General features: G+C 38.5%; 1 protein-coding gene across 1 annotated transcript in view; it reads right to left on the reverse strand.

The window, feature by feature from the left end:
- Positions 1 to 252: 252 nt before the first annotated feature.
- The window catches only part of LOC131078619 (protein MET1, chloroplastic), a 201,854-nt gene continuing 188,356 nt past the window's right edge, over positions 253 to 13,750 (reverse strand). Inside the window, exon 7 of the mRNA XM_058016367.2 lies at positions 253 to 613. Coding sequence (XP_057872350.2) covers positions 473 to 613 — 141 coding nt within the window. The 3' untranslated portion in view covers positions 253 to 472. The remainder of the gene's footprint in view (positions 614 to 13,750) is intronic.

Here is a 13,750-nt window from a genome sequence, read left to right on the forward strand (position 1 = left end):
TAACATAGGTAAAAGTGCAGGGATGAGTTGCAGTTTCAATGGAATTGCTGAAATTATCCTCAGGGATTTGTTCTATAGGTATTTCAGTTTTATAATTAAACTAGAAGACAATAAGGAAAATCCCAATCATGATAAAAAAATTTCCCATAGTATTTTCCTGTTCCAAACAGCTCATTAAAGACTGACGTCTTAAGAGGGCATGCTTAGAAGCATTTGCACAAGACAAGAAAAATAAGGATCAAAGACGGTGCATGAATCAGAACTGAAAATCATTATGATTTATGCAATGATGTTATGAGTGCAACACAATCTTTAGTTTCTTATTGTCATATATACTACAAACAATTACAATTTGATATTGCTTTTGTGGATTTTGTTGCTAGATGCAACAACAATGCCAACTCCCACTTTTTGAAAAGCCAGGACCTATCAGCATGATTAATTGAGAAAAAGATATTGTTGGCTATACAGATCACTTTTTGTTGAAGCCAAATAGGTTTTTGATAGCATTGATAGCATTCTCATTAATAAATGGTTCATCATACTTGTCCAGTAAAGGTTTGAACTTTTCTGAAGATCTCAAGTTTGCTAGATCAGGATCTGTGCGAATAGTCTGCAAAAGTAGAGTAATCATTCAGATTCTTTTTGTGTGAGTAAAAATTTATAACAATAATCAGAGGGAAATGGAAAAAATTGCATGCTTCACTGGTTGTTAATTTAGAAAAACCACCAAATAAACAAGCTACAATTCAACACCTAAAACAACTAGCAATACATTTGGACACCACTGTCAAACCTAGCATACAGACCTACAGACTTGTTACATCACAGTTTCCATCACCAATTGCATCATAAAAAAGTACTTGCTACCACATACCTAGGAAATGTGTAATAGATTGCATACAAGTCTGCTATTTATATTTAGCATTAACAAATCAATAAATTGACAACAACCTGGAATTGGATTTTATATCTAAAGCAGAAGCATACATAGTATCTACATAATGTGTTCCCATTCTAACCCTACTTCAACAAGATGTAGAAACTCATCGTTTTCTTTTTGTTGGGTGTAAATTTGTATCTCAAATTTCAATACAAGAAATACATGATGACATACTGTAATATAATTGTATGACTAAAGAAAAAGCATGAAAAAAAGGAGGTTAGCTCTTAAATATCCAAGTTAAGAAACCAGATTATCACACTATCTCTAAGTCCCATTATACCAAGAGTTCTACAAGTTGTGGCATTCCTGGAGCAATCAATGCAATGAAAGAATAATAGTATACAATGAGGATCATAGATGATTATGTTATCCATTTGAAATTTTCGGTTTCCTAAAAGCATGGATAAGGATGGTGAGAATACATGAGCTTTCCACCTTCAATCACTTACAGATTAGCAATAACCTTTCAGTAATAGCTTCAAAAGAAGGAAGATGGGATGTAAAGAAAACACGTCTCTATTTAATGATTCTGAAAATAGAATTTAGAATGATCAGCAACGAATGAGGTGGCAGTTCAAGGCACCTGCTAAAATTGTAGCTTCTCTACCATTAGTTACATTCAGAAGAGTGAGATTGATGGAAAGATAAGGATTTTCCCTGAGTCATCCCTCTTTTCTGTAGGGTAAGTTTATCCAAAAAATACTCCAAAGAGATCCAAAAAAGTAAAAAAATGTATCAAAATTGCTCAATTTGCAGAAACCAAATTCTGTATTTTGATGAGTTCCATATCACAAGAAGTTCTCTCAATTTCTTTCAGGAATGCTTGTCATGTGCCTTTTCAGTTTTCAGAATCGAAAACATCTTCACCTACAATCTCATGTTCTACACGAAAGACCCAAATTTTTAAGACGAGGCTTGAGTGAAACATGTTAATATCAACTCTGAATAAGTGTCAATTAAAGACAAGGACATGTATCAAGATTCAAGATCTACCAGACTACATTTCAATGATGCGGAGTTTAATTCAAAGATGACAGAATTTATAATACATGGGCTGACAAGTTTGTAACTGGTTGATGAATCCATCCATATTCCCAAGCAATTGTTATCCTCTCTGTAATAGACAATAACCAGAAATAACAATCAGCCCAAGTGTAAGTTAGTGAACTTCGGATCTTTGAGAAAAACCCTTGGGCATTCATAAGAGAGAAATTGGATAAGTGATGTAAGCTTACAATGCAGTGAGTGAGTGCCAATTGAAAGAGAGAAACTGACAAAGGGTCCATAAGCTAAGCTAGGAAGAGTGTGTGTGTGTAGCTATAGCTTGAGTATAGGGCGTAAAAGTGAGGTGACTTTGTGTTGTCCTCAATTTTGTTTTCAATAAATGAAGGACCACTACATGAAATTTTTGTGAAAAAATGAAAATTTTTACTCTATGGCACGCTTCCTGAGGCAGATCAATAATTTCTTGCAAGCTGAGGATGGTTTCAACAACTTGTATTTTGAAGGAAGTAATTCTCCTACTTCTTCGTCTTCACATTCAATGTCTGAAACATCATCTGAATCAGATGAAAATATTCTTTAGCTGAAAGGAAATAAAATTCCCAAGGGGTTGGTTTCTCTTGAAAAAAATTTCGATCAACATGATCGTTATATCAAGAGACGACAACAAGAAAGTGTTGATTCTCCTATGGGATATGAGAAATATAATATTGGATCAAATGAAGATCCAAAATTTGTCAATATTGGCAATAACTGCACTTCAGATGAGAGAGATCAGTTTATTCAGCTTTTGCGCCAATACCGTGATGTCTTGGCAATTGGCATACTCATATGATGATCTAAAATCCTTTCAACCCAAGGAAGTGCAGCATGACATTCCTCTCAAGCTTGGCGCAGAACCCTTCAGACAGAAGCAACGCCAGTATAATCCGAAGATTTCAGGTACCATTCTTTCTGAAGTTCAAAAAATGCTTGATGCTCGGATTATCTTTCCCATCCATCATTCAACATGGTTGGCGAATATAGTGCCAGTGCGTAAGAAGAATGGAGAAATACGTATTTGTGTTGATTTTAGAAATCTTAATCAGCTATCACTCAAGGATAATTATCCATTGCCAATCATGGATCAAGTTTTGCAAACGGTGATTGGTTCCGAGATGCTATCTATGCTAGATGGATTTTCGGGATACAATCAGATTGAGGTTAGTGAACCTGATCAACATAAGACTGCATTTACTACTCCATGGGGTACATTTGCATACCATAGAATGCCTTTTGGGTTGATCAATGCAGGGGCTACTTTCCAACGAGCTATGGACTTGGCTTTCTGTGGTACTGTGGGAAGGTATATTGTAGTGTATCTTGATGATCTTACTGTTTTTTCTAAAGATCGTGAGAATCATCTTTTTCATTTACAAGATGTACTTGAAAGATGTCGTAAGCACGTCATCTCTCTCAATCCCAAGAAGTCACTTTTTGGGGTGACGGAGGGAAAACTTCTTGGTCATATTGTTTCCAAGGAAGGTATAAAAGTTGATCCTGAAAGGGTTAAATCTATTCAGAATCTCCCTTTGCCATCCAACAAGATTGTTGTTCATTCCTTCTTTGGTAAGGTAAATTTCCTGCGAAGATTCATTCCTGACTTTGCAGAAAAGACTTGTCATATTGTGGATATGATGAAAGGAAAGTCCGCTTTCCATTGGAATTCTGAAGGAAAAGCAGCATTCAATGAAATCAAAGATGCAATTGCTCATGCATCCATGTTGGTTTGTCCCAATTACACCAAGGAGATTATCATGTATAGTTATGCTTCCGAGCATACTCTGTCAGCTATTCTGATGCAGAAAAATTCAGAAGGGATTGAAAGGGATTGAATCTCCTATCGCTTTCATGAGTTGTCCTTTGAAGTCTCATGAACTCAAATATTCCTCTATTGAGAAGAATGCCTATGCAGTTGTTAAAGCAGTTAAAAACTTCCGTTTTTACATCTTGAATTCTCATACCGTTGTGTTAGTTCCTGATACATTAGTCAAATCTATCTTAACACAACGGGAGTTTGGCACAAAGAGAGGAAATTGGATTGCTAAAATCCAAGAGTATGACTTGGAAATTAAGCCTACAAAGCTTGTTCGAGGAAGAGGACTCTGTCAGCTGATGGCAGAAGGTATTCCAGAGGAGCGAGAATTGGATGATTCTGAAGACCTTCCCAAGGTATCGTTTGTCAGTACTACCGATGAATGGTATTCTAATATAGCATTTTTCTTGACTTATGGTGAATGTCCACAACATTTGTCGTTCAAAGAAAAACGAAGTGTCAAGTTGAAAGCTGCGAACTTTGTATTATGGGATACTGGTTTGTACAAAAGAGCAATTGACGGTGCTTTCCTCCGTTGTGTTGACAAAGCACAACAAACCAAATTGCTGGAATCTTTCCATGACAAGGCTTGTGGTGGACATTTTTTCTGCGCCAGTGACCGCTCACAAAATTTTGAGAGCAAAGTATTATTGGCCTACACTCTTTCAAGATGCTTTCCGGTGGGTGCGTAAGTGTGTACATTGTCAGCAATTTGTAGGCAAACCAAAGCTTGCAACATTACCATTGAAGCCGGTTATTGTTGAAGAGCCTTTCCGAAAGTGGGGCATTGATTTCATTGGTGTGATCATGAAAGATCCCTGATAGATCTTTTAAGCTGACAGGCTGTAATTTTTAATTATTTGTTTTAAAATAAATTCTTCCTGTTTATTAAATGATCTTTCAGAGAGAGACAGAAGTTGCAGAAAGGTTGTGTCTTTTGTTTTTGTTTGTATTTTTCCAGATATAGGTAAACAATGAATAACAACAGCAGCAAATATGAAATAGGTTGGAAAATAATGTGCAATAATATAATATTCAACCAATCCAGAATAGCTACAAATCGTACCAAGCAAAATACATAAATGATATGCCAGCAAAGTATCTACCAGCCAAAATAATGTTGCCGGCTGCAAGAAAGACCATCCACGCACAATGAAAAGAGATGGCTGATGAATACCAATTAGCAACCCACGTGCCAATTGGAAGGAAGCCGTACGGCTGCTGCAGTCACATCCAGGCAGCCAAGGAACCCCCACGTGCCAAGCAATATACCCAACGTCCAAAGCCAAAGCTCTTCCAATGCTGAACTTGCACTCCAATCAAAGTCTAAAACCAAATGAAGCTGCTGAAACCTTCTATTGGGGTTTGCGTCCCAATATCCAAGCCCTGGGGTTTGCGTTCCAGTTCTCTAGAAATCGCTCCTCAGAGCAAATTCACAAATGCCAAGTTTGAAGATGTAAAAAGATAATAAAATAATGAGCCAACATCTCCTTTTATCTCCCTCTCAAAGCTACTCGAACCCTAAAGGGAGAATATGCTTTTACCTTTATTAAATAATGGCATATTCTTAATTAAAAAGGCCTTTATGTATAGGAAAAACACCCCTTTCGTCAAATAACAAAATTCAAGGTGCCAGAAGGTCTCTAGATGATGAAAATAAGTTATAATAATTCAAGACCTTTCCAACGAGCTATAACACATATGCCTGCCTGACGAGAAGAAGCCAAAATCCCCTTATTACTCCAATTAGTTATATAAATAGCTTTATTTAATTAATAAGACGCTAACTTAGGAAGTATTAAAAATATATCCCAAATAGCCGTATAATGCTCATCTGACTTCACAAGTCTGAAACGGAGCCTGCCACCTGTCTGTGACTGTTGTCGGAAATCATGGATCCTCGAACAATCTTGTCCCTAAAATCTAGGGATGCTCCTAGAAGCTAGGAAACATACCCAAATCTCCTGAAACTGAACCCAAGGAATAGTCTCATGGTAACCCAACCCTAGGTACTGTCAAATCCTCCTAAATAGTAGGAATAGCCTCCACAAAAGAAGGAAATGCCTCCTAAAATTAAGGAACTACTCCAAACTGGTCCACTACTGCTAGAATACCAAATCCCAAACATTGAATATCCTCACTGAGTCTCTATCCACCACTGTCAACCTACAAGACCCCAAAATAAGCTGACTCACATGTCTCTGCTAGACAGAGCTAAAGAGGGGACATGACAGATCGATCCTTCTTCAAGCGCAGGTCATTCATAGGTCCTTACAGCTACTGATTATTTCACCAAGTGGGTGGAAGCAATACCGGTAAAGAGCGCTACTTCTGAGATAGTATGCAGATTCCTTAAGGAGAATATTATTTCTAGGTTTGGTGTTCCATTCAAAATCGTGACTGACAATGCAGCCACCTTTTCTTCCTCTGAAATTTCACAATTTTGCTTTGAGTATAATATCTTGTTAACTCATTCATCCGATTATTATCCCCAAGGTAATGGTCAGGCGGAATCTAGTAACAAGAATTTGATTACTATTATTCGCAAGCTTGTGGAGGAAAATCAAAGGTCCTGGCATAAGGCTCTTTTTGATGCTTTATGGGCGGACAGAATTACACCCAAAAGGGCTATTGGTATGTCACCATTTCAGCTTCTCTATGGGATCAATGCAGAAATACCCATCACTTTGAAACTTCCTGCTCTCAAGTTGGCTAAAGCAATTGAAGATCAAACTTATGAGAATGCTTTAGACAAAAGGATCATGTATCTTTCTCAGCTGGAAGAACAAAGAACACAAGTGGTAGACCGAATTGCTCAGCACCAGCATCAAGTCAAAGTTCTTTTTGATAAGAAAGCAAAGCAAAAAGGATTCCAAGTTGGTGATCGTGTTTTGCTTTGCGATAAGCGAAGGGAACCGAAAGGTTTACATGGCAAATTTGATTCTCTTTAGCGAGGACCTTTCACTATTCACCGTGTTGCTGGAGAAGATAGTTTTATCTTGGCTTATCATGATGGTACACCATTTGCGCTACCTTATAATGGTCAGCATTTGAAGCATTACTTTGAATGAAGATTCGAGGTAACTTCTTGTAAATAATGTCTTTCTCTTGTTTGTTTTGCATCTTTTGTTTGTTTGTTTTTGCTTTGTTTGACTCTGTGACTCAATGGATAAGAGGAAGGCACTTAGAGTTCTGGATTCTTTTCTTTCACAATCTTGAAGGATAAATGAAAGAATTCCCTAGTCAGAGCTAGTTGTTGTCCTCATTTTTGTTTTAAAAAATGAAGGACCAATACATGAAATTTTTGTGAAAAAAATGAAAAAATTTACTCTATGGCACGCTTCTCGAGGCAAAATTTTGACTAATCCTTGGATTGGCTTAATCCTCAGTCCATCCTCGAATTGCGTTTCAAATTTCGTCAAATTCTGGGTTCGTTTGCTATGTCTTTCCTTCAATTTCGGGTTTTAAAATCCTGACTACAGGTGGAGAATTTTCTTCAAACTGCAAGTTTTAATGATATTCATTGTTTTGGTCTTTGTAGGGGAATTTTTGACTTATTACATGTGCACTTTTATTTAAAAGATGTTACTTGTAATTTGTTTTAAATTTCCCCTTTGTTGTTTTTATCTTTTTCATTGTTTTTAGTCTTGTTTAGTTAAAATAGAGATTTTTTGGCTCAATTACAAGTAAACTTGCAAATTGGTCTAAAAACCATGTAATAAGGATTTTAAATCCCCATTACATATGTGCAAGTATTTCTAACTTGTTGTAGGGATTTTATTTCCCTTTTACAAGTAATTAAAACTTGTATTCCTCTCTTAAAAAAACCCGATTTTGCCTTGCAAGTGCATTTTTGACAATTTTAAACTTGTCATTTGTCTAAAAAATCCCGATTTTGGCTTGGTAAGTGAAAAAGTGAATTTTAAACTTGCTATTTGTCTTAAAAATCCCGATTTTGCCTTGTAAGTGGAAAAAGTGAAATTGAAACTTGTTTTTCTCTCCCAAAAGCCCGATTTTCATTCCCTTGTGTAAAATCGAACTTGTCTTTTATTCCAAAAAACCTGAAATACAGGGAAAAACGGTTTTTGACCATTTCGAAGCAATTTTTGTGGAGAAATTGTTGGAGGAGGAAGGCGTTTTGGCTTGCATCCTATTCTCATGCATTCTTGGACACCTTTCAAGCCATATGGAGGTTGCATTAACTGGTTTTTCGCCCTAGATCAGCAATCACGTTTTTCTTTAATGCCACATTTTGGTTGATTAAATCTCCAACAAGCTGCAATCTCCTAAAACGTTTTGCCCTCTCTCACCTAGGCGTGGAGTTTGTGAGGAGTTTTAAGCTATTTAATGATGTCATTGAAGATGCAAATGGTGGCCACGTTTTTCTCCACGTGATTCCTTTGGCTACGTTTTGCAAACACTTGTCACCATTTCTTCTACTCCTCCTTAGGCGTTTTGTTCCAATCCTCTTGGGTGTGCTCTCTCATTGGCATTTTGGTCCTCCAAATTTGGGATTGCTGTTACATTTATCAATTTGGGGCATTTTTGCAAAAACGTATTAAGGGTTTGGCATTACGGATTGCTTCTATTAATTGGTTTTCCTTCTTCTTTCCAAAAATTGGTTGCATTTTTGGAGAAGCATTTGCATTTTCAAGAAAGGTATGTTCTCTTTCCTTTCTTTCCTGCTTTTTGTTATTTTCTTGCTCTCTTAGTTTTCTTTCTTAGTTGCATTTTTGGCATGTGTTGTTCTTCCCCCAAAAATCGGTTTCCCCTTGGTATGCAATTTTCGAATTGCATTGTTCTTCCCAAAATTCCCTCTTTACTTGTTTCGAGATTTTTAATCTCGATTACAAGTTCGCTTGCAAATTCGGGTTTTGAAAACCGGATTACATGTTGAAGAGTTCTTCCCATTTTCATGAAAATGACTTTCTCGGATTTTCCCATTTCTATCCATCCATGTTTCCCATATCCGTACTTTCCATTTCCGTCATTTTCCGCAAGTCAAAATATCATTTTTCGTCCATTTCTCCATTTGTGAATTTACAAGTGTACTTGTATTCGGGTTTTAAAACCCCGATTGCATGTATGTCCTTTCCAACTTGTATACTTGCGAAAATTCTCCCAAGATCTGAAATTGGTCAAAGTCAAGATTTTCCCATTTCTACATATTTCCCCTCTTCCTCTCACAAAATCGTAAAGTTCAAGAATCAAAGTTTTACCCATTTGGAGAAGGAAGAATGATATTTGCAGCTGACTATGATGTTGCCTTAACTCTTTTAAGTCTTCATCACAGTATTCCAGGTTCACAATCAATGTTAGATTTGCCGACATCTCCAGCTCCAAAGAAGATGAAATACAAATATGACAAATACCAGAATGAAGTTACAACTTCCCAGGTTTCTTCTCCTTTGGATTGCATCAGAGACACGAGGGCACGTTGATATGTCAGAATTCGTCAAAAGGGTAGAAGATCCACAAGATAATAACTTGCAGCGGCTGTTGGACAGCCATATTCACCATGCATCATCTTTCCCGGTGGCTGCCCTAGAACCCGAGTTCGTTCTTGCATGTGCCCATCATTAAGACAAAGAGTCAAGAGTCATCAAAAATGATGATGGCGAAGCTATAATTCGTCTTGATGCAGATATGATCGAGAAGGTCTTCAGAATACCTCCTGCACCTGTTTATATGGAAATTTCCAAAGAAAGTGCAACGGAGTATTATGTGAAGAGGGAAAAAAATTGCAAGCGACACATCAATAGGTGGATCCAAGAGCCACGAGCCTCCTTCTCAAGGTGGGCGAAGTTGTACCACTGCGATTTCAAATGGGAGATAGGAGACACCATCACTCTTCTCAGCAGGATGATGGGCCTTGAGCATTCCAATGTCTGTGAGCCATGGATGTACCGGTTCATTATGTTCATACGACAGTCTCATCACATTTCATGGGGAGAAGTCATCAGCGATGCCTTGTGCGAACAACTTGCAACAATTCCTACCACCATGACCTTTTTCATGAATTCATATTTGGTATATTTGGCAGCATCACTTAGACACTTTCCAGGTCTTTCTACCAAGGGTGATCATACCAGTTTGGGAATATTATGACCAGTTGCCATTAAGACCCAACAGACTACATTTCAGAAGAGTCCAAGATGCATTCTTCGGATATTTCATGTGTCAGTTTGATAGAAATCTCAGGAACAAGGGAGTATCAGATGAGGCATGGGATAAGGCGTGCGAGTATGGTTGTTTGTTTCTGCAGTTTCCCACCTTCACCTATATAAGGATCGGATGCTATGGTGGTCAGCCATACATGCTTCCCAGATACCCAACTGATAAGATCATTCTTATGGAATTGGGAAAACAGATCATGGCTATTCACACTTTTCAGTCTGCTAGGCACAAGGTTGGAATGGGGATCTCTACCACAAACCCATTGAAAATTGGCCGGTACTCCCTTGTCACATCTGTGAAGACTAAAACCATGGAGACTGAATTGCAAGAAATCAAGCTCAAAAGGTTTAAACCTAGAGCTGATTTTGATTATAGGGGTATGAAGGAGAAGATCAAGAAATCCTTTGTGCATGTTCATCGCATTGCAGACATTTGGGTAGATCTCCGCACAGAAGCCGAAGTTCTGAAGATGGATTACTGCAGGCTCACTGTTGAGCAAATTGTTGATTTGAACTTGGTGGATATCCCACAAGGGATGACTGATTACGGGCATATACTTGATCCTGAATACACTTCATGGAGGGTTGAGGAAGCTCCACTTCTTTTGATCCAATGGTCACACAAGGAGTGCATATCCATCCTTGACAGATTTCAGCCTATCTTGGCCAACACCAACGCATGGCTGAAAAGTAATGCTGTTAGACTTATAAAAATCAAGGTTGGTAAAGAAGATGATTCTACGGGGCCTCTTGGATGGAAGTCTGAGATTCAGATTGACAACAAGGAGGGTGCTTCGTCTTCGGGTACAAGGATCAAGTTGCGTGTCAGTCGTGCAGTAGTGCTTCCTCTTGAGGAGACAACTGTTCGTGGGAAGGAAAAATCATGATTCCATGTTCAGGTAATTGATCTGGATAATCCAAATGAGGGGCAGCAATCTGATGATGCTCCTAAGTCTCCAGTTTTAGACTCGCCTCATGAGATCATTCCACTAGTTTCCATTGATATGCCTCTTTCTCCTCCTGATTTGCTTGTGGATGAGTCTCCTCAGAATGCTATTCCCATTTCAACATACGAGCCATCTCCTAATCATCAACAAGAGAGTGTGTCGAAAGTTCTTGAGAATATTCCTACTTGCATCCAATTATCAGAAATTGATACTTCCACTTCTGGTTTTGAAGAATTCATGAGGCAATCTTCATGTCCATTGGTAACTGAGCAAACCGTGGTCATTGTCCAAACAGATATTCCTCCCAGGATGACCACGGTGATTCAAACAGAAATTGCTTCTCCTTTGCCTACGGCTGTTACTGGAGGGGAGTTGATGACTTTGCCTCCATGGCTTAGTTCTTTTACCCTGAAAAGGAAGAAACAAGAAATCTCACCTGATGCCTTTGATTACCAGCAACTCAAATAGTCCAGACCCAAAGTTGCTAAGAAGGCCAAGACTATCTCCAGAGTAACTGTTGACAGTAACAAGATGAAGGTAGCTGAAATTATGGAACCTATTGCAGATAAGCCACTTGATGAAATGTCAGCTGCTGATTATAAGGTTACAAGGATAGAGTTGGGCAAGCAAACGCATGAGGTCATTAAACATGATGCTGAGTTTTCTGTTGCTTCAATGGTGCAAAAGTGTGATGATCTTCTAGCAAAGAAAGACAAGCTAGAAGAGGAAAACCGACAGCTTATGGCAGCCATTCATAAAATTACAAAACCTGCTGCTGAAGGGAGTAACTCCATAGGTTCCTCTGATTCCCAAGGATCAATTCGTGGAGTGGAAGGGCTGCTCAAAAAGTACAAGCACTGGATTCCTGGGTTGATCAACTTCATGATCAATGTGTACAAGTAATGAAAGACATTTTTCAAATAATGTCTAAGTTGGAGACTGTTGAGGAGAAACTGGATCAAACTTCTAATACTTTCAAAAAGAATCTGGAAAGTGTTGAAGAAAGTTTGACAATCTAGCGTACCATGCCCCAACAACAGCTGAGTGTTCTACAAGAGCACACCATCATCTCTTCCAGGGTCATGTACTTGGAATTTGAAGAACTCCTGGAAAACAAGACCCTTGTTCTTAAATCCCTCATTGAGGAGATCGGTGATGCAAGGAGATTCCGGGGTGAAGTTTTCCGAGATATTGTCTCACATTGTGAAAGGGCCTCTTGCAACATAGTAAGTCAGGATGGAAAGCTGATTCTAGAAGAAGAAGTTCTTGCTGATTTACAGATGAGGATTCATAATGAATGGAGGAGCGAACAATTCTCGGCCGCTTCAATTCAAGCATTGATGAAACACCAAGCCTTTCTGCATGAAATCAAGTCTATCCTGGATAAAAACAATTCTGCGCTCCTTCGCTGTGTTGTGACGTTTTCACACATCACCCCATTGCAAATGGGGACCCCTGCTTTTTAGGGTTTTTTTTTAGGTCTTTTAGGGTTTTGTTCGTTGGCCTTTGCATTTTGAGTGTCGCCAAGGGGATCACATGGATAGCAAGTCCGGCTTGAGTGATGTCCTGATCCTGAAATTTTGGCTAAGTCTGAAAGTCCTGATCCTGAAATTTGGCTAAGTCTGAAAGTCCTGATCCTGAAATTTGACTAAGTCTGGAAACTGAAAAACCTAAAAAAACTAGATTTTGCAATATAACTCCTAGAGGTCTGAAACCACTCTCAAACATCCTGAAAGAACTTATACTTAAATGTTATATTCCATAAAAATTATCCTGATAGAGAGTTCAAAATGTCAAATTTTGCTTCTGTCCTTCACTAAGGATCCAGAGCGCATTTCGCTTCTGTCCCTCTCCAAGGGACCAAGGCGAAGCGCTCCTGTCCCTCACCAAGGGTCCTAGGCGAAAAAGGCTTATTGGAGTCATTTCTGACCTTGTTTGGCTAAATTGAGACATCAACGGCGTGGTGGACGACGAAATGAACGTGATAGAACATCCAGACTTGATTAAAAACAAAGAAATGATGAAGTTTTTGCCTAGAAGGTAAAAAGTGCTCCTGTCCCTCACTAAAGGACCAGAGCACTTTTCTTTATATGCACAATTTTAGACCTTTTTTGGACATTAACTCTTATTCATAGCGTGAAGTAAGATGAAATCTTCCCTAGCAAAGGAATTTCGAGGTGAAAAGTGAGACAATTTGGCTTAGAAGGCAAAAAGTGCTCCTGTCCCTCACTGAAGGACCGAAGCTTGAATTTCAAAATTGCACTATTTTTGCAAGATTAAAGTGATTTTACGATTTGAAGAGGTCAAGGGAAGCATGTTTTGTCCATTGAATATAATTTAAGCGGTTCACAAAGGAGTAAATCAACCCAAATGACAAAAAGTGCTCCTGTCTCTCACTGAAGAACCATGGCGCTTTTTCAGGTTTCTCCTCTTTGTTTGATATTTTATGGCAAAACTTGACTTGGATGGGAAGGACGAATGATGTTTTATGCCTTAGACGCAATTGAGAGGTTTAAAGAACAAAGAAGTATGCCAAGATGTAAAAAGTGCTCCTGTCCCTCTCCAAGGGACCAGAGCGATTTTCCAAAAGTGCTCCTGTCCCTCTCCAAGGGTCCAGAGCGATTTTCTAAAAAGTGTAAATCTCTTGCAAAGACAAGGCAAGTTTGTGATTGAAATGAATGGAAGAGGACATGATTAGCCCATTGAAGATAATTTGGGAAGCTAGCAAAGGACGGATAAGCTTGAAGTTGAAAAAGTGCTCCTGTCCCTCTCCAAGGGACTAGCGCGAAAAACATGTTATCTAGCCTTTCTCTCCAATTTTGGA

The sequence above is a fragment of the Cryptomeria japonica genome, chromosome 3, assembly GCF_030272615.1.
Source record: "Cryptomeria japonica chromosome 3, Sugi_1.0, whole genome shotgun sequence".
Lineage (NCBI taxonomy): Eukaryota > Viridiplantae > Streptophyta > Pinopsida > Cupressales > Cupressaceae > Cryptomeria > Cryptomeria japonica.